At 43.5% G+C, this 22,244-nt stretch overlaps 1 protein-coding gene across 1 annotated transcript in view; it reads right to left on the reverse strand.

Annotated features, from left to right (window-relative positions):
• Positions 1-1,378: 1,378 nt before the first annotated feature.
• LOC126335684 (uncharacterized) overlaps positions 1,379-22,244 on the reverse strand; it is a 63,091-nt gene continuing 42,225 nt past the window's right edge. Inside the window, exon 2 of the mRNA XM_049999141.1 lies at positions 1,379-1,524. Within this exon, the coding sequence (XP_049855098.1) occupies positions 1,379-1,524 (146 nt within the window). The remainder of the gene's footprint in view (positions 1,525-22,244) is intronic.

Here is a 22,244-nt window from a genome sequence, read left to right on the forward strand (position 1 = left end):
TTGTAGTATCTTACCCGCATTCCTATTTTCCTAATCATTATTAAATCTACTCCCGCGTTACCCCTATTTGTTTTTGTATTTATAACCCTGTATTCGCCTGACCAAAAGTCTTGTTTCTCCTGCCAACGAAATTCACTAATTCCCACTATATCTAACTTTAACCTACCCATTTCCCTTTTTAAAATTTCTAACCTACCTGCCCGATTAAGGGATCTGACATTCCACGCTCCGATCAGTAGAACGCCAGTTTTCTTTCTCCTGATAACGACTTCCTCTTGAGTAGTCCCCGCCAGGAGATCCGAATTGGGGACTATTTTATCTCCGGAATATTTTATCCAAGAGGATGCCATCATCATTTAATCATACAGTAAAGCTGCATGCCCTCGGGAAAAATTACGGCTGTAGTTTCCCCTTGCTTTCAGCCGTTCGCAGTACCAGCACAGCAAGGCCGTTTTGGTTATTGTTACAAGGCCAGATCAGTCAATCATCCAGACGTTTGCCCTTGCAACTACTGAAAAGGTTGCTGCCCCGCTTCAGGAACTACACGTTTGTCTGGCCTCTCAACAGATACCCCTCCGTTGTGGTTGTACCTACGGTACGGTTATCTGTATCGCTGAGGCATGCAAGCCTCCCCACCAACGGCAAGGTCCATGGTTCATGGGTGGGGGGACTATCACGGTAACCACGTTGCTATGAAACTTCTTGGCAGATTAAAACTGTGTGCAGGACCGAGACTTGAACTCGGGGCCTTTCCCTTTCGCGGCCAGGTGCTCTACCGTCTGAGCTACCCAAGTGTTACTCACGCACCGTCCTCAGAGCTTTACTTCTGCCAGTACCTCGTCTCCTAGCTTCCAAACTTCAGAGAAGCTCTCCTGTGAACCTTGCCCGCGAAAGGCAAAGGTCCCAACTTCGAGTCTCGGTCCGGCAACCAGTTTTAATCTGCCAAGAAGTTTCATATCAGCGCACACTCCGCTGCAGAGTGAATATCTCATTCTGCCACGTTGTTATGTTTTCTGTGATTAAGATTGGGCAATTCTGGCCGAAATTTGTCATTACGTTTGGCAGTAATGTGGTTTTATCGTACATTACATTATTTTCAAAATAATCAGTCATTCTAGCGAGTAGCTCGACAAAATGTAGTTGTTTCACTATTCTGCCTTGTCGGTAGAGGATTACCTGTAACCTTTGCTGACATTGATGAGATCAAAGACAATTGTGGGACAGTGCCTCGTGCCGACAATGCCCCTGGGTTTCCCGGACAGATCTGCAGCCGCAGTACTGAGAATTCCGACATGCACATGGCTGCTGGCGGCTGCTGCGCCTAATTGAAACTGATAATGGGATGCGGGAGGCCGACCAGTTTTGTGCTAACAGCCAATTACGGCGTCGACGCCCCAGTGCGCGCGATAATGAACAGGCAGCGACCGCTGCCCAGGGGTCCACCTCGCTCCGCCTCATCGTCGTCGTCGTCGTCGACATCGTCATCGTCATCGTCATCATCATCATCATCATCATCATCATATACTGGACATATGTTCGCAGTTTTAAACTACTACGCTGGTTGCCGTTCTATTTCGTAACCCCATTGTCTCTGGCATTACATGTGAGGATTACGTTTATCTGTGAGACGAGTAAACTTCTCCAAAATTAAAGTAAAATACTTCAGTTTTATTCTTGTTACGACTGCTCTTCGTTTCGCCCTTGGGAGGACCAAGGCAAATCCAGTTTGCTTCGTTTCTTCTGATAATTATCGTTGTCCAATTTTTTTTTCATTCTCAAACATAACTTTGCAATATTCTTCGTTCTTCCGTCCACAATGAGTTTGCAGTGGGTCTGATTCTGTCTTAGAAACCTACGACAGCCTGAATTTTTATGTCCGACCCCAGTGCCTAAAAATGGAACTTTTATCGGATCACTTTGTTGTCTGCTCGTCTGTTGTCCGGCTGTTGAAAACCATTTTTCCCAGGAACAAACACTGGACTCGCATTCGGGAGGACGACGGTTCAATCCCGCGTCCGGCCATCCTGATTTAGGTTTTCCGTGATTTCCCTAAATCGCTCCAGGCAAATGTCAAGATGGTTCCTTCCAAAAGGCACTGCCGACTTCCTCCCCCGTCCTTCCCTAATCCCATGAGACCGATGACCTCGCTGTCTGGTCTGCTTCCCCAAAACAACCCAACCCAACCACAGGAAGAGTTGGACGTATCAAGTTAAAATTTCTGTTACGTCTTAGGATCTACGCTTCCTTTGCGATGTAGAAAATTGAAGCTTGTAAGTCAATGCAGTCAGAAGATACGGCCATAACTGTCACATATTAAGATACTCACAAACTTAATCATCCCGTTGACCTAAAATCATGAAATTTATCGGAGAGGATGGTTCCACACTTCCAGCGGTCTTGCCACAGTGGCAGCACCGGTTATCGTAAGAACACAAAAGTATAGCGCTGTTGGGCTTGGCTAGCGCTTGGATGGGTGACCGTCCGTTCTGCTGAGCGCTGTTGGCAAGCTGTGTGCATTTAGTCCTTGTGAGGAAAATTGTGGAGCTCTCTGACTCAGAAGCAGCGGCTCCGATCACGAAAACGGTCTGTTCCGCTGGGCCTTCTGAGGCCTTTTCGGGCAGAGTTTTAAGGTTTCACATTACAAAAAAAGGGAAAATCCGAAAATTGTTATTTTTTAATGATATCGCACGGAAAAAATATAACTTGTTATTAGACTGACTGACTGTTCGACCCTCTGGTAAGACCCCTTTCTTTCAGAAACGGGTAAACGTATCAGTTTGACATTTACATCAGATACTGAGGTCTGTAGTCCTTTGGTGGCGTAAAAATGTTAAGCTTCTCTGTCCATCAAACTATAAGGTACAGTCAGTTATGTCATATATTTTGATACTCGCAACCTCACTCATTAACACCTACACTTGACGTGAACGCTTGAAATTTGACGAGAAGATATGTTTCACAATGCAAATAAAGGAAAAGAATCAGAAAATTATTAATATGTATCTAAACACAGGAAAGAATTTGTCATTTGCATTTGTTATCCGATTTCGGACTTGGAATTAAAAACACTCTCGAAAGTCTGGAAGTCCCTGTGACAGATATCTAATCAGTGTCAGTGTCGATGTTGTTCTTGTTGTGGTCTTCAGTACTGAGACTGGTTTGATGCAGCTCTCCATGCTACTCTATCCTGTGGAAGCTTCTTCATCTCCCAGTACCTACTGCAACCTACATCCTTTTGAATCTGTTTAGTGCATTCATCTCTTGATCTCCCTCTACGATTTTTACCCTCCGCGCTGCCCTCCAATACTAAATTGGTGATCCCTTGATGCCTCAGAATATGCCCTACCAACCGATCCCTTCTTCTAGTCAATTTGTGCCACAAATTTCTCTTCTCCCCAATCCTATTCAATACTTCCTCATTAGTTATGTGATCTACCCACCTGATCTTCAGCATTCTTCTGTAGCATCACATTTCGAAAGCTTCTATTCTCTTATTGTCTAAACTATTTATCGTCTACGTTCCACTTCCATAGATGGCTTCACTTCATACAAATACTTTCAGAAACGACTTCCTGACGCTTAAATCTATACTCGATGTTAACAGATTTCTCTTCTTCAGAAACGATTTCCTTGCCATTGCCAGGCTACATTTTATATCCTCTCTACTTCGTCCATCATTAGCTGTAGCCTCTTGAGTTATTCTGTTTCTACGTGGTCCAGACATTTTTCTGCGTAGAAGGCTTGAGGCTGGCAATGTCTCAGTTTTCCTTTGATTGAAAGATTAATATTATTTTGGATGGTCCAGCTTATTTATTCGTGCCCCCATTGCTTCTTTTTCTACCCACTCTCTTACGTATTTAAATCTCTTCACCTTCCAGATTTTCCCTCCTATTGTCGTCATCCACCTAGGAGCTGTCTTGATGTTCGTCATATGCTGCCCCTTCTCGATACAGACCTGCATGCCAACTTCAACCACTTATCTCTGTAGTTATGTGGCTGGATCAGCCACCTCTTATAGTGCCGGCCAGGGTGGCCGAGCGGTTCTAGGCGCTACAGTCTGGAACCACGCGCACGTTCTAATCCTGCCTCGGACATGGATGAGTGTGATGGTGTTAGGTTAGTTAGATTTAAGTAGTTCTAAGTTCTAGGGGATTGATGACCCTTAGAAGTTAAGTCCCATAGAACTCAGAGCCATTTGAACCACCTCTTATAATATTTTAGACAGTATCTCTGGCGATATACAGACAACATAATCGTTTCATTGTTTCTAGTACTCCAATCGTATTTCACCCACTCTCGTCGCCATTCTCTGATCATCTTATACAGGAAACTGCTGAATAGGAAAAGGAATGATCCCTCTCTGTCTGCCACGGTTTTGATCTCAAAGGAGTCTTAAAGCTTTCCTCTTAACCTAGGATGTCATGTTGCTGAAGATGCGTTTAATCAATTTTCTGGATTTTCAATTAAAACAAATCTCCTCCAAAAATTGGAAGAGTACTGGGCTACCAACCGATTCACACGCTTATTTTTGTTGCACAGTTTTGAGAAAGTAAAAGAAAGGCCAAATCCGACTTTCTCTGAGCAGTAGAGTTGCTTCAGATTTTCCTGAAGCAGTACGTGAGACAAGTGGTCTTACGTTCGAAGAGAGGTCTGATCCAGCTCTGCTTGCTAATTTGTAATGTGAAAGTCTCTTCATCTCTGCATAATAACTGCGCCCTACATTCATTTCAGCCTGCACACTGAAGTCAAACTTTCGTCTCCTGTATTATTTATTACCATCACATTTGCGTGCAGTTATCAGATTGATACCTCAGGATACGTCTTAACAGTCTGTCCCATCTTTAAGCGATATTTTGTCATACAGTTCTTCCTTCCCCTATTCTATTCAGCACCTCGTCATTACTCAACAAACATACTCACCTAATAATCAGCATTCTTGTGCAGCACCTCAATTCAAAAACTTCTAATCTCTTCTTGTTCATACTGTTCAGCGTCCACATATCAACTCCGTACAAGGTTACACTACGGACAAATACCTCCCGGAAACACTTCCTAAAACTTGCAGTTATATTGGATTTTGACATATTTCTTTTCTTTCAGAAAAACTTCCTCTGTTGTTGCCAGCAAGATTCTTATAACGTCTCTTGCTTTGCTACCAAAATAAGAAAACTCATCTTCTACTTTTAGATCTGCCAATTTAATTCCTCCTGCATCGTCTGTTTTAATTCAACTGTATTCCATCACCCTTGATTTAATTTTGTTAATGTTATCCTCGAGTCCCTTCTGAAGACACTACTCATTTCGTTCAGCTACTCCTCTAAGAAATTCTGTCTGACAGAATTACAAAATCATCGGTAGGCATCAAAGATTAAATGTCTTCTTCTTCAAATGTAATTTTCTTTCCAAACTGCTCTTCGGGTTTCTTCACTGCCTGCTCATTGTACAGATGTATGACACAGGGGGATAGGCTACAACCTTGTGTCAGTCTCTTCACAGCTACTGCTTCCCTTCCACGTTTTTCGACTTTTAAAACTTTGTTTCGTTTCTGTATAAACAGTGGATAAACGTTGGCCCATTTTTCTTATTTTGTTTCTGATAAATTCAGAAGGTGTATGTATCGAAAAAACTCTTAAGCTTGGGAGAGGATTCAACTTCGCAAAGTCTCTGAATGTCTACCGTCTGCATATGCGAGTGTGTCCCTATTTTTCCTTCACTTTGTAGATGGTGACTTTTCTTCAGCTTGGTTCAGTTGCTTGCACACAGCTTGCTCTTTCAGAATAAACATATTATGTATATGTCACCAAGGAATCATTTTCTGGTTATTTCAATTTCTGCGCGCAGATTAAATAAAACACTAACAGTAATTTTTCTCGAATGCGTAAAGGAATCGATAGTGGCGTAGCTGTGTAATTTTCAAAGTTTTAATGTTAGAAGGCTGCTTATCGAACATTTTCTGGCAAGCGACTCGTTTTTACGTAACCAAGAAAATAATTTACAGACCTAAGGTAAGTCTTGTTCTGAAAATGTTAATTTAGTCCTTTAAAACGCAGGGAGCGCTCCGACACGTGTTGAAACGGAAGAAATAAAAACAAGTTACATGACTGCCCGGAGAGGATCTCGTTAGAAATTCTGTTTACCTTTTTTCCGTGTTCTTACTTTACTGCCTGTAGTCATTTTCTTTGTTCGACCCATAGTGTTCCTGTTATTCTTAGTTTTCATTCGACAGGATGTTGAGTGTTTCATTTTTCTTCCAGTAACACTTACTTTGTTGTTTCTGATTTTTGAATATTACTTCTGTACAGATCTTTTCTGCGACCTCACAGCCAGACTTTTGTTTATTTATTTTTGGAAATATTTGTTTGATTTATAAGTTTCGACTCATTTAGAGAATATGCGCCAAAAGCTGAATCTTGCCGGTAATGGGCGGACATAATATTTCGCTTTAGGAGATTCACGTTTTGGTCTAGGTTTTCTTGCACGAAGACAGCGCTGTTTTTCATTGTCAGCAGTTACATTCACTAAACACTTGGGAGTACGCGTGGGGAGCGATTTAAAGTGGCACGCCCATATTAATGAATCGCTGGAAAGGCAAATACCGGAATGAGATTTATAAGGAGGTTGTAGTTCACAAGGGGGGCGAGGGTGACTGTAGCTTACAAAATCCTATTCTAACGATAGTTGAAAATTTGTCGTCTGTTTGGGGCCCGTACCAGGAAGGATATTACGGTGTCGTTCACTGTTCAAATTCAGGGACTGAACTTTCCCTTAAGAGTCATCTGATGTATTGCTTCCTCCTACATAGGTTCTGCGGAAGTCCATGAAGAGCGAATTAGAGATATTCGAGCTCGCAGGGACGTTTACCAACAATCACCTTTTCCACGGACCATTCGCGACTGGGACAGAAATGGGGAGAAGTGGCAATAGCAGACGAATTGCAAAATAACAAGGCACCGGCGCAGAAACGCATTCTCGTCGTGCGCGCTTGGCGCCCGGCCGATGTGGCCGGGCGGTTCTGGGCGCTAGAGTCTGGAACCGCGCGACCGCTACGGTCGCAGGTTCGAATCCTGACTCGGGCATGGATGTGTGTGATGTCCTTAGGTTAGTTAGGTTTAAGTAGTTCTAAGTTCTAGGGCACTGATGACCTCAGATGTTAAGTCCCTTAGTTCTCAGAGCCATTTGAACATTTTTTTTGGTCGCGTGGCGAGCAATCTCTTTGTTCACAAGGGACAGCCACCTCAGTTGACAGCTGCCTGCTCTCCGCTACATAGCATAACGGCGCAGCCTTCTGGCACCCTAAGTGTAGGGAAAGTTATTCATCAGCAGGTGCGTAATGTCATTAGTTTTTTTATCGGGAGTGGCGAACGAGGAAGCAAAAATCTCATTAAAACTCTGCTTGGGAAGGTTTCAGGAAACTCTAGACGTTTCATTAGCCGAGGAAAGATAACGACAACATAGGAATAAGTATTTCCAGTTATTACCTATTTCCGATAGACGCGGAAGACGGGGAAGAGAGATTTTTATTTTATGTAATATTGCCGAACAGGTTATCGGGAGACAGATTCATAATGTTCACATGGAACACGGTTTTTTATTAATATTGTCAGTACCGTGGTAAATGAAATTATTGCATTACATTACGGGTGGGAGCCCCAGCATGGTGTATTTGGCCGTCTAGTGTACGTCTTTATATTTGGTGCCGCTTTCTCCCTAAGCGGAGACGGCCTCATATCTAGCCAAGAACCGAACCCGAGATTGAATTATCTGGAGCATGGTTGGCCACAACGAGCCAAACTGCGTGCAATTTGTGGACTGCGCGTGCACCGAGGATCGGCCTGCCTTGGCTTTGCTCGGTACTTGTTGGATGTATTCGGTACATCGCGATATTTCATTTAGTGCTGCGGGGCGACATTTTCCGGACGGCACGACTTTCTTCGTGGTGTCAGCTCTATTTACCTTTCACTGTTTCTCTTGGTGTATAAGAAGTTAACAGATCCAGTGGCTGATTGCAAAAAAAAAAAAAAAAAAAAAAAAAAAAAAAAAAAAAAAAAAAAAAAAAAAAAGGTAGCCTACTAGCGATCTGCTGTCACAAGTCCTTAAAATGAACTGAAATGATAGAAGTGAAGGATAAAATTTCTCAATATCTATTAAGGAACATACAGTCACCTAATCGACAGTTACCGCAAATTTTTGTATGGAACGACATTGCAACACTATGCTCAAAGAATTCAGAGATTTATTTCACAATGAAAAGACCCAAAGAACTACAACGATCGACATAGGGGATTCATTTTCCCGTACATCAAGGAGCACTTTTTGCTAAATTTGTGGGTATGGAGTACATAGAGAAATCGATGGTACGAATAGTAAAATTTCTGAAGTCGCACGCGTTTTTCCACTGTTAAATGCAACTAGTTAGCGATGGGATTGAACGAAGCGTATGGAGAATTTATATACAGCTGCAAACTACGTCAAGGGGCAAGCTTGGAACAATTTTTTGCTTTAAGACTCTCTATTGTTGACTCTATGCAGGAAAAAGGAGTGCAGAATCGAAAATTAGAACATCCGGAAAGTGTCGTAACGCAATACTTGCAAGTGGACTTGACTGCATACTGCCCACAGTAAGACATTGCAAGGCGGAAAAAAAGGTCCTTTCTGATTTCATGGAGCTGCATTTAAAAAAATCGCGTTGTAGAAGCGATACATTCTGACATTCATCCCAGTTTCCTAAACTCATTTTCGATGTTTGAAGAATTCATTGTAGCGATGAAAGGATTACGACAGTTCTCGGAACGTTTCAAAAACACTCTCGATCCTATATCTGTTTTCTAGCTGATCGCCGTTACAGCTAAAATCTTTCCTGTCCATGTGCAGATGTAACAGATGGGTCTGCAATCTAATTCCCATTTTAAAGATATTGCTTTCACATTAAAACTGCCCAGCACGTCTACATTGTTTTTTTTTTAGGTAGAGTTATAACGTTACCATAATAAGGTTAAACATGTTATATAAGACTTCATTCAATCTATGTTTCCGAGAAGCTTTTTCCGATTATGAAATTAGATGAGCCATGATTATGTGGCAATCTTAATTTGAAAATCTGTGAAGTTATTCTGCCAGTTGGTACCAGATAAAAATTGTGGAAATTTGTTTTGTTCTTTGATACACGTCATTGAGAAATACAGGGTGTTTCAAAAATGACCGGTATATTTGAAACGGCAATACAAACTAAATGAGCAGCGATAGAAATTCACCGTTTATTGCAATATGCTTGGGACAACAGGACATTTTCAGGCAGACAAACTTTCGAAATTACAGTAGTTACAATTGTCAACAACAGATGGCGCTGCGGTCTGGGAAACTCTATAGTACGATATTTTCCACATATCCACCATGCGTAGCAATAATATGGCGCAGTCTCTGAATGAAATTACCCGAAACCTTTGACAACGTCTCTGGCGGAATGGCTTCACATGTTGATGAGATGTACTGCTTCAGCTGTTCAATTGTTTCTGGATTCTGGCGGTACACCTGGTCTTTCAAGTGTCCCCACAGAAAGAAGTCACAGGGGTTCATGTCTGGCGAATAGGGAGGCCAATCCACGCCGCCTCCTGTATGTTTCGGATAGCCCAAAGCAATCACACGATCATCGAAATATTCATTCAGGAAATGAAAGACGTCGGCCGTGCGATGTGGCCAGGAACCATCTTGCATAAACCACGAGGTGTTCGCAGTGTCGTCTGAGGCAGTTTGTACCGCCACAAATACACGAAGAATGTCCAGATAGCGTGATGCAGTAGTCGTTTCTGATCTGAAAAATGGGCCAATGATTCCTTTGGAAGAAATGGCGGCCCAGACCAGTACTTTTTGAGGATGCAGGGACGATGGGATTGCAACATGGGGCTTTTCGGTTCCCCATATGCGCCAGTTCTGTTTATTGACGAAGCCGTCCAGGTAAAAATAAGCTTCGTCAGTAAACCAAATGCTGCCCACATGCATATCGCCGTCGTCAATCCTGTACACTATATCGTTAGCGAATGTCTCTCGTGCAGCAATGGTAGCGGCGCTGAGGGGTTGCCGCGTTTGAATTTTGTATGGGTGGAGGTGTAAACTCTAACGTCATTTGGACCGCAGCTGCAACACGGCGAACAGAAAACCGAGGCCACTGTTGGATCACCTGCTGCACTAGCTGCGCATTGCCCTCTGTGGTTGCCGTACGCGGTCGCCCTACCTTTCCAGCAGGTTCATCCATCACGTTCCCAGTCTGTTGAAATTTTTCAAACCGATCCTTTATTGTATTGCTTTTCGGTCCTTTGGTTACATTAAACCTCCGTTGAAAACCTCGTCTTGTTGCAACAACACTGTGTTCTAGGCTGTGGAATTCCAACACCAGAAAAATCCTCTGTTCTAAGGAATAAACGATGTTGTCCACAGCACACTTGCACGTTGTGAACAGCACACTCTTACTGCAGAAAGACGACGTACAGAATGGCGCACCCACAGACTGCGTTGTCTTCTATATCTTTCGCATCACTTGCAGCGCCATCTGTTGTTGAAAATTGTAACTACTGTAATTTCGAAAGTTTGTCCGCCTGAAAACGTACTGTTGTCCCAAGCATATTGCAACGAACGGTGTGTCTCTATCGCTGCTCGTTTAGTTTTTATTGCCATTTCAAATATACCGGTCATTTTTGAAACACCCTGTATGAAGTATGAAATCAAGTCGTATTCAGTGCAGTTCCATTACCATTTAAATGTGGCGCTTCCACTGTTTCCCTATCTTCCTCACGCTCAGGAAGCATGATATGGTGGTAGGTAGAGCGTACAGCCAATTGGAGAGTTATGCCATGGGAGCAAGAGCACTGCTCTTGAGGCGAATGTTCGTCCGTCCTGGGCTAGAGGTAGCAGCACAAGAGCATGCGCAGAACAACGCGGCCTGTAGATGCGCTATCGGCAGGCACACGATGGGAGAACGGCACTGATGGGAGTTACAGGCAGACATTGCAGGGTAAGTGCCGAGTGCTGGAGGAGGAGTGTCAAGAGGCCTACATTTAGATTCCACAATGAGATTTTCACCCTGCAGCGGAGTGTGCCCTGATATTAAGAGCAGGAGAGCATCTGTAAAGTTTGGAAAGTAGGAGACGAGGTACTGGCAGAAGTAAAGCTGTGAGGACGGGGCGTGAGTCGTGCTTGGGTAGATCAGTTGGTAGAGCACTTGCCCGCGAAAGGCAAAGGTTCCGAGTTCGAGTCGCGGTCTGGCAAACAGTTTTAATATGACAGAAGTTTCATTACACGGCACTTATTAAAATGCATCAAACACAAAATCATAGCGACCCCTATTTTTCATTGCAAACTTCCACGAATTTCGCGCAGTGTATTACTTACATGAAAATATCACTAAGACGCTTAACATCGTCAGGAAACACATATATATATATTTTTTAAATGCCAAATAGTTTCTGTAAAATCGTGTGGGAAACACTCTAGAGTCTGTCATCGTCGACCAGCTGTGGCGGAACCGGTTTATAGTATTTCGTGACTTATAAATGATATTTCAGGTACATAAAAAAAATTGTCAGCGTAACAATTCGTTTTATCACAAAAATGATTATCCCGGCTAATATTTGTCACTCTGCTGAAGAAATCTCCACTTGAAGTTGTGTAGAAATGTCTGTGAAGTCGCGTGAGTGGCACTAAATTGCATATCATTCATCAGATTTTACGCAACTGTTACTTAAGCTGGAAGCACTTTTCTCTATCAAAAGGAACATTTAGTCATAAAATACTACCCGCGCACAACACTGACTTGTGTCTCCTATTAAAATATTTCATGTAAATTTTCCAGAATAATTAGGCTTCATACATCAGCATATAAGAAATTGATATTATGTAACGTGCTGTGAGCACTATTTTTAAAGATTCAATCTGAATAGATTCGGGACCACCGGTGCACATTTGTTTCCATTCTTTTATATCTAACAAGATTTATGTTTGTTAAAATTCTCGATTGAAAACTGCCGCGGAGATACGTTTGCTACGACGGCGGCAGACATACGATAGTCAATTTGTCTACTGTTATTCTCGATTCCTCTTATATCAAGTTAATACACTCCTGGAAATGGAAAAATGAACACATTGACACCGGTGTGTCAGACCCACCATACTTGCTCCGGACACTGCGAGAGGGCTGTACAAGCAATGATCACACGCACGGCACAGCGGACACACCAGGAACCGCGGTGTTGGCCGTCGAATGGCGCTAGCTGCGCAGCATTTGTGCACCGCCGCCGTCAGTGTCAGCCAGTTTGCCGTGGCATACGGAGCTCCATCGCAGTCTTTGAAACTGGTAGCATGCCGCGACAGCGTGGACGTGAACCGTATGTGCAGTTGACGGACTTTGAGCGAGGGCGTATAGTGGGCATGCGGGAGGCCGGGTGGACGTACCGCCGAATTGCTCAACACGTGGGGCGTGAGGTCTCCACAGTACATCGATGTTGTCGCCAGTGGTCGGCGGAAGGTGCACGTGCCCGTCGACCTGGGACCGGACCGCAGCGACGCACGGATGCACGCCAAGACCGTAGGATCCTACGCAGTGCCGTACGGGACCGCACCGCCACTTCCCAGCAAATTAGGGACACTGTTGCTCCTGGGGTATCGGCGAGGACCATTCGCAACTGTCACCATGAAGCTGGGCTACGGTCCCGCACACCGTTAGGCCGTCTTCCGCTCACGCCCCAACATCGTGCAGCCCGCCTCCAGTGGTGTCGCGACAGGCGTGAATGGAGGGACGAATGGAGACGTGTCGTCTTCAGCGATGAGAGTCGCTTCTGCCTTGGTGCCAATGATGGTCGTATGCGTGTTTGGCGCCGTGCAGGTGAGCGCCACAATCAGGACTGCATACGACCGAGGCACACAGGGCCAACATCCGGCGATCTCCTACACTGGCCGAACACCTCTGGTGATCGTCGAGGGGACTCTGAATAGTGCACGGTACATCCAAACCGTCATCGAACCCATCGTTCTACTATTCCTAGACCGGCAAGGGTACTTGCTGTTCCAACAGGACAATGCACGTCTGCATCTATCCCGTGCCACCCAACGTGCTCTAGAAGGTGTAAGTCAACTACCCTGGCCAGCAAGATCTCCGGACCTGTCCCCCATTGAGCATGTTTGGGACTGGATGAAGCGTCGTCTCACGCGGTATGCACGTCCAGCACGAACGCTGGTCCAACTGAGGCGCCAGGTGGAAATGGCATGGCAAGCCGTTCCACAGGACTACATCCAGCATCTCTACGATCGTCTCCATGGGAGAATAGCAGCCTGCATTGCTGCGAAATGTGGATATACACTGTACTAGTGCCGACATTGTGCATGCTCTGTTGCCTGTGTCTATGTACCTGTGGTTCTGTCAGTTTGATCATGTGATGTATCTGACCCCAGGAAAGTTTCCCCTTCCTGGGACAATGAATTCACGGTTGTCTTATTTCAATTTCCAGGTGTGTATATTCAGATAAATATCTTTAAGCCTTTTTTCTCTAGTCTTCAGCTTTTAAAATTATTCTCAATGAAAAATGTTTCATATTTTTTACGCCGGCTACTAGTAAACTCCGCTGTAAGTTCCTAGCGCTAATGGCTGCGCTCCTAATTGCTCTCTTGAAGACTGCCAGTATCGTCGACAGCGAGGATTGTCTGCAACACAACACGCCAGGGGCGGTCCCTATTAGGGGACTCGAGCGTCAAATCCTCGCGGAGAGGGGGAGAAAGCTCTACGGCGACTTCTCGACAATCGCGTGCGTGCTGGTGCGCGTGTGGGAACGTAGCAGTGTGTGGTGCGTGCGAAGGGGGAGACGCAATGGGCTTACTTCTGACTCGCTTCCGGCCGTGTCAGCAGGGCGCTTCGGCCTTGTAGCGAGCCGCCTGATTGGGGCAATCTCGCGTCGCATCTGCTGGCGATGGCCTCGCACCCCTGCGACCTGGCTGTCCTCCACGATGTTCCAGCTGTGAGGCAGTTGCTACGTAGGACAACGACGCCTGTTACTCGAAAGTACGAGTCGCAGTACAAACACTTACACTGTCTTGGAAACCAAAACCCATCCTACTCTCTGCCGTGACCGAACCAAAAATACCGAATTCTTCTACTAGAGGCGAGATTCGACCTCGTCTTAACAACTACAAAGGAGCAGATCTGGCATCATGATAGATTTACGACGGAAGAGGGTGTTGCACCTGTGCTCAAATGAGAGTCGACCACAGACTTAATCAAATACGTATACACTCTAAGGCAAACAGCCCGCATCTCGTGGTCGTGCGGTAGTGTTCTCGTTTCCCACGCCCGGGTTCCCGGGTTCGATTCCCGGCGGGGTCAGGGATTTTCTCTGCCTCGTGATGGCTGGGTGTTGTGTGCTGTCCTTAGGTTAGTTAGGTCTAAGTAGTTCTAAGTTCTAGGGGACTGATGACCATAGATGTTAAGCCCCATAGTGCTCAGAGCCATTTTTTTCTAAGGCAAACAAAAGTGACGTACCACGAACGAATTATCCGAATGGGTCGGAAATCGATAGATGTGATGTACATGTATAGATAATGCTCATGATCGCAATTTCAAAATGATTGCATCATTCATTCAAGGGGAAGAAGTTCAAAAATCGAGCAATTCAGTGACGAATTGGTTCACCTATGGCCTTTATGCAGAAATGGTTCAAATGGCAGTAATCACTATGTGACTTAACATCTGAGGTCATCACTCCCCTAGACTTGGAACTACGTAAGCCTAACTAACCCAAGGACATCACACACATTCATGCCCGAGGCAGGATTCGAACCTGCAAACGTAGCAGCCGCGTGGATCCGGAATGAAGCGCCTAGAACCGCTCGGTCACAAAGGCCGGTCATGTACATCATATCTATCGATTTCCAACCCATTCAGATAATTCCTTTGTGGTGCCTCTTTCTTTTGTCTTAGAGCGTATTTTGATAAAGTGTCATAATTACGTATGTAATGAAGCTTACCTAATTTAACATGGTAAAACGACGCAAAATAAGTGGCGGAAGAGCTTGGATACGGGACAGTTATAACAGGACCGGTAAACAACGCTTTGTCAGTCAAAAAAGTCATACATGCACGTAAATAGAAGACGCGTACGGAGCGAAAAAATGAAACACAGCGAGAGAGATATTATCTACTGGTGGCACATAGCGGAAGAAGTTGGCAGACTACCTTAGATGCGGCATGCAGGTGTTGATAATTCTGATGCCATCTTAATCACGAGTTACATATCAATCTGAATGCAAATATGTTTCATAAGTTGAGTTATTGCACGTGAAATGTGGTGTGATGTTTCTGATTCATATTACGTGACAGCCCTACGATAGACTGAGATATGACAGATGTACCCCTAAATTTAGACTATCGCTATTGGCAACTTCCTCAGGATGTGTGCATGTAAACAGTGGTAAACACCTGAAAGACAGAAGCCCATGATAGTAACGCTTCTGGCTTTCACGCCAGGAAAATGCTTTACAGGACCGATTGGTACGAATCTTAGAATGATGTGGGTATCTGCAACTCAGATAAAGATCCCGAATATGTTCTGGAACTCAAATGATTTTCAAAAGTTGTTACTAATAAGGTAAATCTGAATATTTAACTAAGCAAGTAAAAATGTTAAGTTCTGTCCCTTGTCATTTTTTCCCCGAATTTACGTGATAAGGTGATAGCAGAAATGTTATTGGCCAGCCTTAACGTTTCCTTCGTGTTGTAGTAAGGTGCTTGCCAAAGACAATTTTAGGTTCTGCTGAATCATAGATTGATTTTGAGGTTAAATTTGTCTCTTTTAGATGTTTCACAGTAAAGCCCCTACAAATCAAAAGCAAGCAAATAGTTGTACGTCAACGCTAACCCTTGTAAACTACATTTCAGTTTGCAAGTTAGCCTAGCAATGGTACGTATCCGTAGTGGAAATTATGAATAAAATTTCGGGCAGGAAGTGCCATTTAAAAGTATATCGTGCTGTCTATAGACCGGAAACATGGAGTTTTCGAAAAATAAATTTCTTTTCATGTTCTTGAAATATCTTATTTATGAGATTTTACGGACAGTTCGTTCCGCAAATCCTCCATACCATACAAGGGGCTATTATTAAATTCACTCACTGCAAAAAATTCCAGCACCAAGAAATAATTAATGTAAAGTCATGAAAGTTCTGAAATACATATGTAGAAATAACACATCTCGGTGGCCGAGCGGTTCTAGGCGCTTTAGTCGCGAACCGCGTTGCTGCTACGGTCGCAGGTTCGAATCCTGCCTCGGGCATGGATGTTTGTGATGTCCTTAGCTTAGTTAGGTTTAAGTAGTTCTAAGTCTAGGGGACTGATGACCTCAGATGTTATGTCCCATAGTGCTTAGAACGATTTGAAACGTATTTGATAATATTACAAGTTCACAGAAGAATGTAAGCGCTAGAATAGCCGTTGCAAATGTAGCCTTTGGTGCACGATTATACTCAGGTCTGGTGATCAAGCAGAGCAAGGAAATATGTCAACACTCTGTAGAGCATGTTGAGTTACAACAGCGAAATGTGGGCGAACGTTATCCTGTTGGAAAACATTGCCTTAAATGATATTCATGAATGGCACCATAACAGATCGAATCATCAGATTGAAGTTCAAACATGCAGTCAATAGGGGTGGGATAACTACAAGTGTGCTCCTGCTGTGCATACATACATACATTCATGCATACATACATTAATCCTTGTTCCATAGATCATGAATACGACTTTTAGTAATGATGTGGAACGTGTCACTTTAACGTAAATTTTCTTTACACAAAATAATTAATTCATTTTTTTTACAGTTACTACTTCATATCTAAGAATTCTTCAATTGAGTAGAAGGAGTTGTCATTTAGAAATTCTTTTAATTTACTTTTAAATGTTGGTTGGCCATCTGTCACACTTTTAATACTATTTGGCAAATGACCAAAGATTTTTGTGGCAGCACAATTCATCCCTTTCTGTGCTAAAGTGAGATTTAATACAGAATAGTGAATATCATCCTTTCTTCTAGTGTTGTAGCTGTGCATTTCGCTGTTATTTTTTAATTGGAATGGGTTATTAAACACAAATTTCATAAGTGAATATATGTATCGCGAAGGTACTGTGAATATCCCGAGTTCCTTAAATCAATGTCTGCAAAGTGATCTTGGATGGGCTCCAGCTATTATTCTGACCACCCACTTTTGTGCAATGAATACTTTCTCTCTTAATGACGAATTGCCCCAAAATATGATGCCATATGAAAGCAGTGAATGAAAATTTGCATAGTAGGCTCATTACTGATATGTTTATCACCAAAATTTGCAATAACCTTAATGGCGTAAGTAGTTGGATCTAACTGTTTCAGCAGATCATCGGTGTGTTTATTCGTTTTCTATTTCTCATCAATGTACATACCCAGATATTTTGATTATTCTGCCTTAGCACCAGACTTCCTTTCATAGTCTACATTCATCAGTGGTGTTATGCCATTTACTGTACAGAATCGTATAAACTGTGTTTTCTCAAAATTTAGTGAGAGTCCATTTGCAGAGAACCACTTAATAATTTTCTGAAAGAAATTATTTGCAATTTCCGCAGCTGATTCTTGCTTGTTAGGTGTGATTACTATACTTGTATCATCAGAAAAAAGAACTAGCTTTGCATCTTCATGAATATAGAGTATCAAGTCGTTAATATATGTTAAGAACAATAAGGAACCCGAGACTGAACCCTGTGGGACACCATTCTTCATACCTCCCTAGCTACAGGACTCTGCTCGTTTTTAAGACTATCTGTACTGTTAATTTCAACCCTCTGTATTCTTGCAGTTAAGTATGAATCAAACCATTTGTGCACTGTCCGCTCTACCACAATACTTAAACTTATCTAAAAGAATTTCATGATTCACACTTGAAATTATTCTAGATGAGCTTAAGTATAGTGGCATGAGTGGGGCAGTGTACAAATGGTGAAAGTCACGAGCTCTATCTGTTTACCGCGTGTTTTCTACTGAAAATCTCGTGCTTGTACTCTTGTTAACTTTACTATTACAGAGATCGCCTAGACTTTTTTTTTTTGTTGGTTCTGTGCGCAACAAATAGCTTACTTGGTCTTTCTGCTGCCACTGCTTGATCTGCTGCATTCTATTATTTAACAAAAAAATAAAAATAAACTATTATTCATGCTGGTGCAATGCATGTTCTGTATGGCGGCTCCTGCTGTGGCTGCGGCTGCTGCTGCTTACTACAATTACGTATAATTCAAGAGAAAGGGTTTGGTCAAATATAAACTCGGTAAATGATAACCCACACAAGTAATTAATTTTTTCAGAAACCAAAGTCTGAAAGCGATTCTTTCTCATTCAATTAACGAAACGCTAGAAGCTCTTTGAACAATCGCTTCGTATGTAAATCTGCCTCCAGTGGCATTAAAGCAATATTACAAATTAAGCAAACTTTTGAGAGGGACTGAAATACTTTTCAATTAAATACATAGTGAAACAATTCTCTGACAATTACAAAAGGAATGAATGACAAAAATCAGTACTTAATCTAATCGCCTAACAATGGTTTCCCTTAAGAATTCAACTCCTATCATTATCAAAATTACCGTCTGCTGCTACGCACATACACAAACCCTTTTCTCTAAATTAATAAGCGCGGTGCAAATTATAAAAAACAACTCAATACGAAAGCCTGTGTCGCTGCTGGCGGACACGGCAGTACGGCAGCTCGGCGACGACCCCTCGCCCAACAACACGTGCGCTCCACAGCAGGCGGGCTGCCACACTGGCTTCCAAACTGCCACTAATTAATCCGTGCGCTGCGAAGCGCGAAGACAATATCTCAGATTCCAGAGCTTGTGTATGCGCGCTGTAGCCAACCTTCAAATCCTAAGAGAGTATTGCCAACTCTCAATGGTTTCGTTTATAGTTAACTGGAAGATTGCAGAAGGTTGAAATTAATAGTACAGATAGTCTGCAAAAACCAGCAGAGTCTTGTCATACGAAGCTGCACGCCGAACATAACTACAGGTGTAGGTTCAGTGTGCCTAGCCCACAGACAGGTGCTCACCTGCCAACCCTGCCAACAACAGGCCATCACTGGCATCGAAGCAGAACCGGCCTTCGTCAGGAAACATAACATAACTCTGGGCCTCCAGTGAGCTCTCTCTTGGCACCACTGGAGTCGTAAATGGCGGTGGTTTGAGATCAGTGGAATACACGCTGGCCAGTCAGTGTGGCCGAGCGGTTCAAGGCGCTTCAGTCTGGAACCGCGCGACCGCCATAGTGCTCAGAGCCATTTGAACCACTTTTGAATACACGCTACAAGGCATCTGGCTCGGAACAGTCCTTGAAGTAACAGTTATTGTGTCACTGTAGTGCCAACTGCTGCTGAAGATGCGAGAGACTCGTATGCCGAACACAATGATCTTCTCTCTAGATAGTACCACGTGGCCTTCCGGAGGCCGGTCTTGTTGTTGTAGTACCTTCCGGCGAACACTGCTGCCGTAAACCATGTACAGTGCTTACATACCTGCGAAGTCCTTTTGTAGTATTGTGGAAGAAACTTCCAGTTTCTCGTAGCCGTATTACACTACCTCATACAAATACAGTGAGGTTTTGATAATGACGGTTTTGGTGCACTGAAGGCATCCTTGACTAGCATCAACTCACTACCTCTAACCTGAAAGGTAACTAACGCTCACGACCGTTAACTCGCGCATTTGAAGCAAACGTGATTTATATCCTCGTAGAGGCGTCACTAGCGCTAATGTTATGCGACTGGCGGGAAACCTGAATAGAAATTATCTTTCAGATGTGGAAACACGCCTTCCAACTTCCGTATATGTCGCAAGCCCCTTCTTGCTGTTGCGATTGTTTTTCCCCCCGCCACTGAGTAAACAAATACACTATAACTGGAATTAAACTGTCCACGTCGGGTGTTCCCGATTAACACCCACTGAATTATCTGGCCGGCACTTTTAATTGAGTGTTGAATGAAGATATTTTCGATTATGTTTATACAGTGTTGCACAGTGTCTTTTGTTGTTCTGGCGTCCATTTTCTACCGAAAATTCGTTAATTACGGACACCTGTGACTGACATTATGGTATTACTAGTAGGCAAGGAGCCATGCTATGAACTCTGATTGCGTAATTAAAAATGTACTAGGTCTACAACTCTGCTTCCGCCGTTTTTCTGGACTTTGGGGCTTTATTGTGAAAAACTTAAAAAAATTATGATTCATAGGACTGCCCATCCCTGGCCACTTCATTCTCCCATCCTTCGGATAGCATACAAATCCCGTAGCGGAAGAACTGGGTGTCTTTTGTGGGGATCCATGAATCGATTCAATTTTGGACTTGTTCATATGATCGGAAGTGCAGGTCATCCTGACTGTATGCCCCTGATCGAAAAATGTGGTAGTCAGAGAAAGAAACGTATCAAGAATACGGCGGAAGGGATAAGACTTCCCATTTTAACGTTTCAATGTATATTTTGACGGGTTTGCGATATGGGGTCGAACACGGACGTGCTGCTGAATTTCCTTTACGTGTCTATCGTTGTATAGTGGTCGTTTGTGTTTCAGTGCTGACCTCCAACGTATCAGTTGCTTTCGATAATGATTTCCCGTGACTGTCATCCACCGCCATGTTGTCTTCGACATCAAAATCACCGTCTTTAAGGCGTTGAAAACATTCTCTGCGCGTTCTTCCACGGGGCACGGACTTCAATGCGAGATGCCTTTAATAGGTTCCACAGCGAAACATTGTCTCTAAATTTGGTAGAAAATCCGAATAAATTCTGGTCGTATGTAAAATACACAAGCTGCAAGACGCAGTCAATGCCTTCGCTGCGCAGTGCCGATGGTACTGTTACCGACGACTGTGACGCTAAAGCGGAGTTACTGAACGCAGTTTTCCGAAATTCCTTCACCAGGGAAGACGAATGGAATATTCCAGAATTTGAAACACGAACAGCTGCTAGCATAAGTTACTTAGAAGTAGATACCTCAGGGGTTGCGAAGCAACTCAAATCGCTTGATACGGGCAAGTCTTCAGGTCCAGATTGTATACCGAATAGGTTCCTTTCAGATTACGCTGATACAATAGCTCCCTACTTAGCACTCATATACAACAGCTCACTCACCGATAGATCTGTTCCTACAGATTGGAAAATTGCGCAGGTCGCACCAGTTTTTAAGTAGGGTAGTAGGAGTAATCCATCGAACTACAGACCTATATCATTGACGTCGGTTTGCAGTAGGGTTTTGGAGCATATACTGTATTGAGACATTATGAATCACCTCGAAGGAAACCATCTATTGATACGTAATCAGCATGGTTTCAGAAAACATTGTCCTTGTGCAAGGCAGTTAGCTCTTTATTCGCACGAAGTAATGGCCGCTATGGACAGGGGATCTCAAGTTGATTCCGTATTTCTAGATTTCCGGAAAGATTTTGACACCGTTCCTCACAAGCGACTGCTAATCAACCTTCGGACCTATGGGGTATCGTCTCAGTTGTGCGACTAGATTCGTGATTTCCTGTCAGGAAGGTCGTAGTTCGTAGTAATAGACGATAAATCATCGAGTAAAAATGAAGTGATATCAGGTGTTCCCCAGGGAAGCGTCCTGGGACCTCTGCTGTTCCTCATCTATATAAATGACCTGGGTGACAATCTGAGCAGTTATCTTAGGTTGTTCGAAGATGATGCTGTAATCTGCCGTCTAGTAAGGTCATCCGAAGACCAGCATCAGCTGCAAAGCGATTTAGAAAAGATTGCTGTATGGTGTGTCAGGTGGCAGTTGACGCTAAATAACGAAAAGTGTGAGATGATCCACATGAGTTCCAAAAGAAATCCGTTGGAATTCGATTACTCGATAAATAGTACAATTCTCAAGGCTGTCAATTCAACTAAGTACCTGGGTGTAAAAATTACGAACAACTTCAGTTGGAAGGACCACATAGATAATATTGTCGGGAAGGCGTGCCAAAGGTTGCGTTTCATTGGCAGGACACTTAGAAGATGCAACAAGTCCACTAAAGAGACAGCTTACACTACACTCGTTCGTCCTCTGTTAGAATATTGCTGCGCGGTGTGGGATCCTTACCAGGTGAGATTGACGGAGGACATCGAGAGGGTGCAAAGAAGGGCAGCTCGTTTTGTATTATCACGTTATAGGGGAGAGAGTGTGGCAGATATGATAC

Source organism: Schistocerca gregaria, chromosome 2 (assembly GCF_023897955.1).
Source record: "Schistocerca gregaria isolate iqSchGreg1 chromosome 2, iqSchGreg1.2, whole genome shotgun sequence".
In the NCBI taxonomy this organism is placed as follows: Eukaryota; Metazoa; Arthropoda; class Insecta; order Orthoptera; family Acrididae; genus Schistocerca; species Schistocerca gregaria.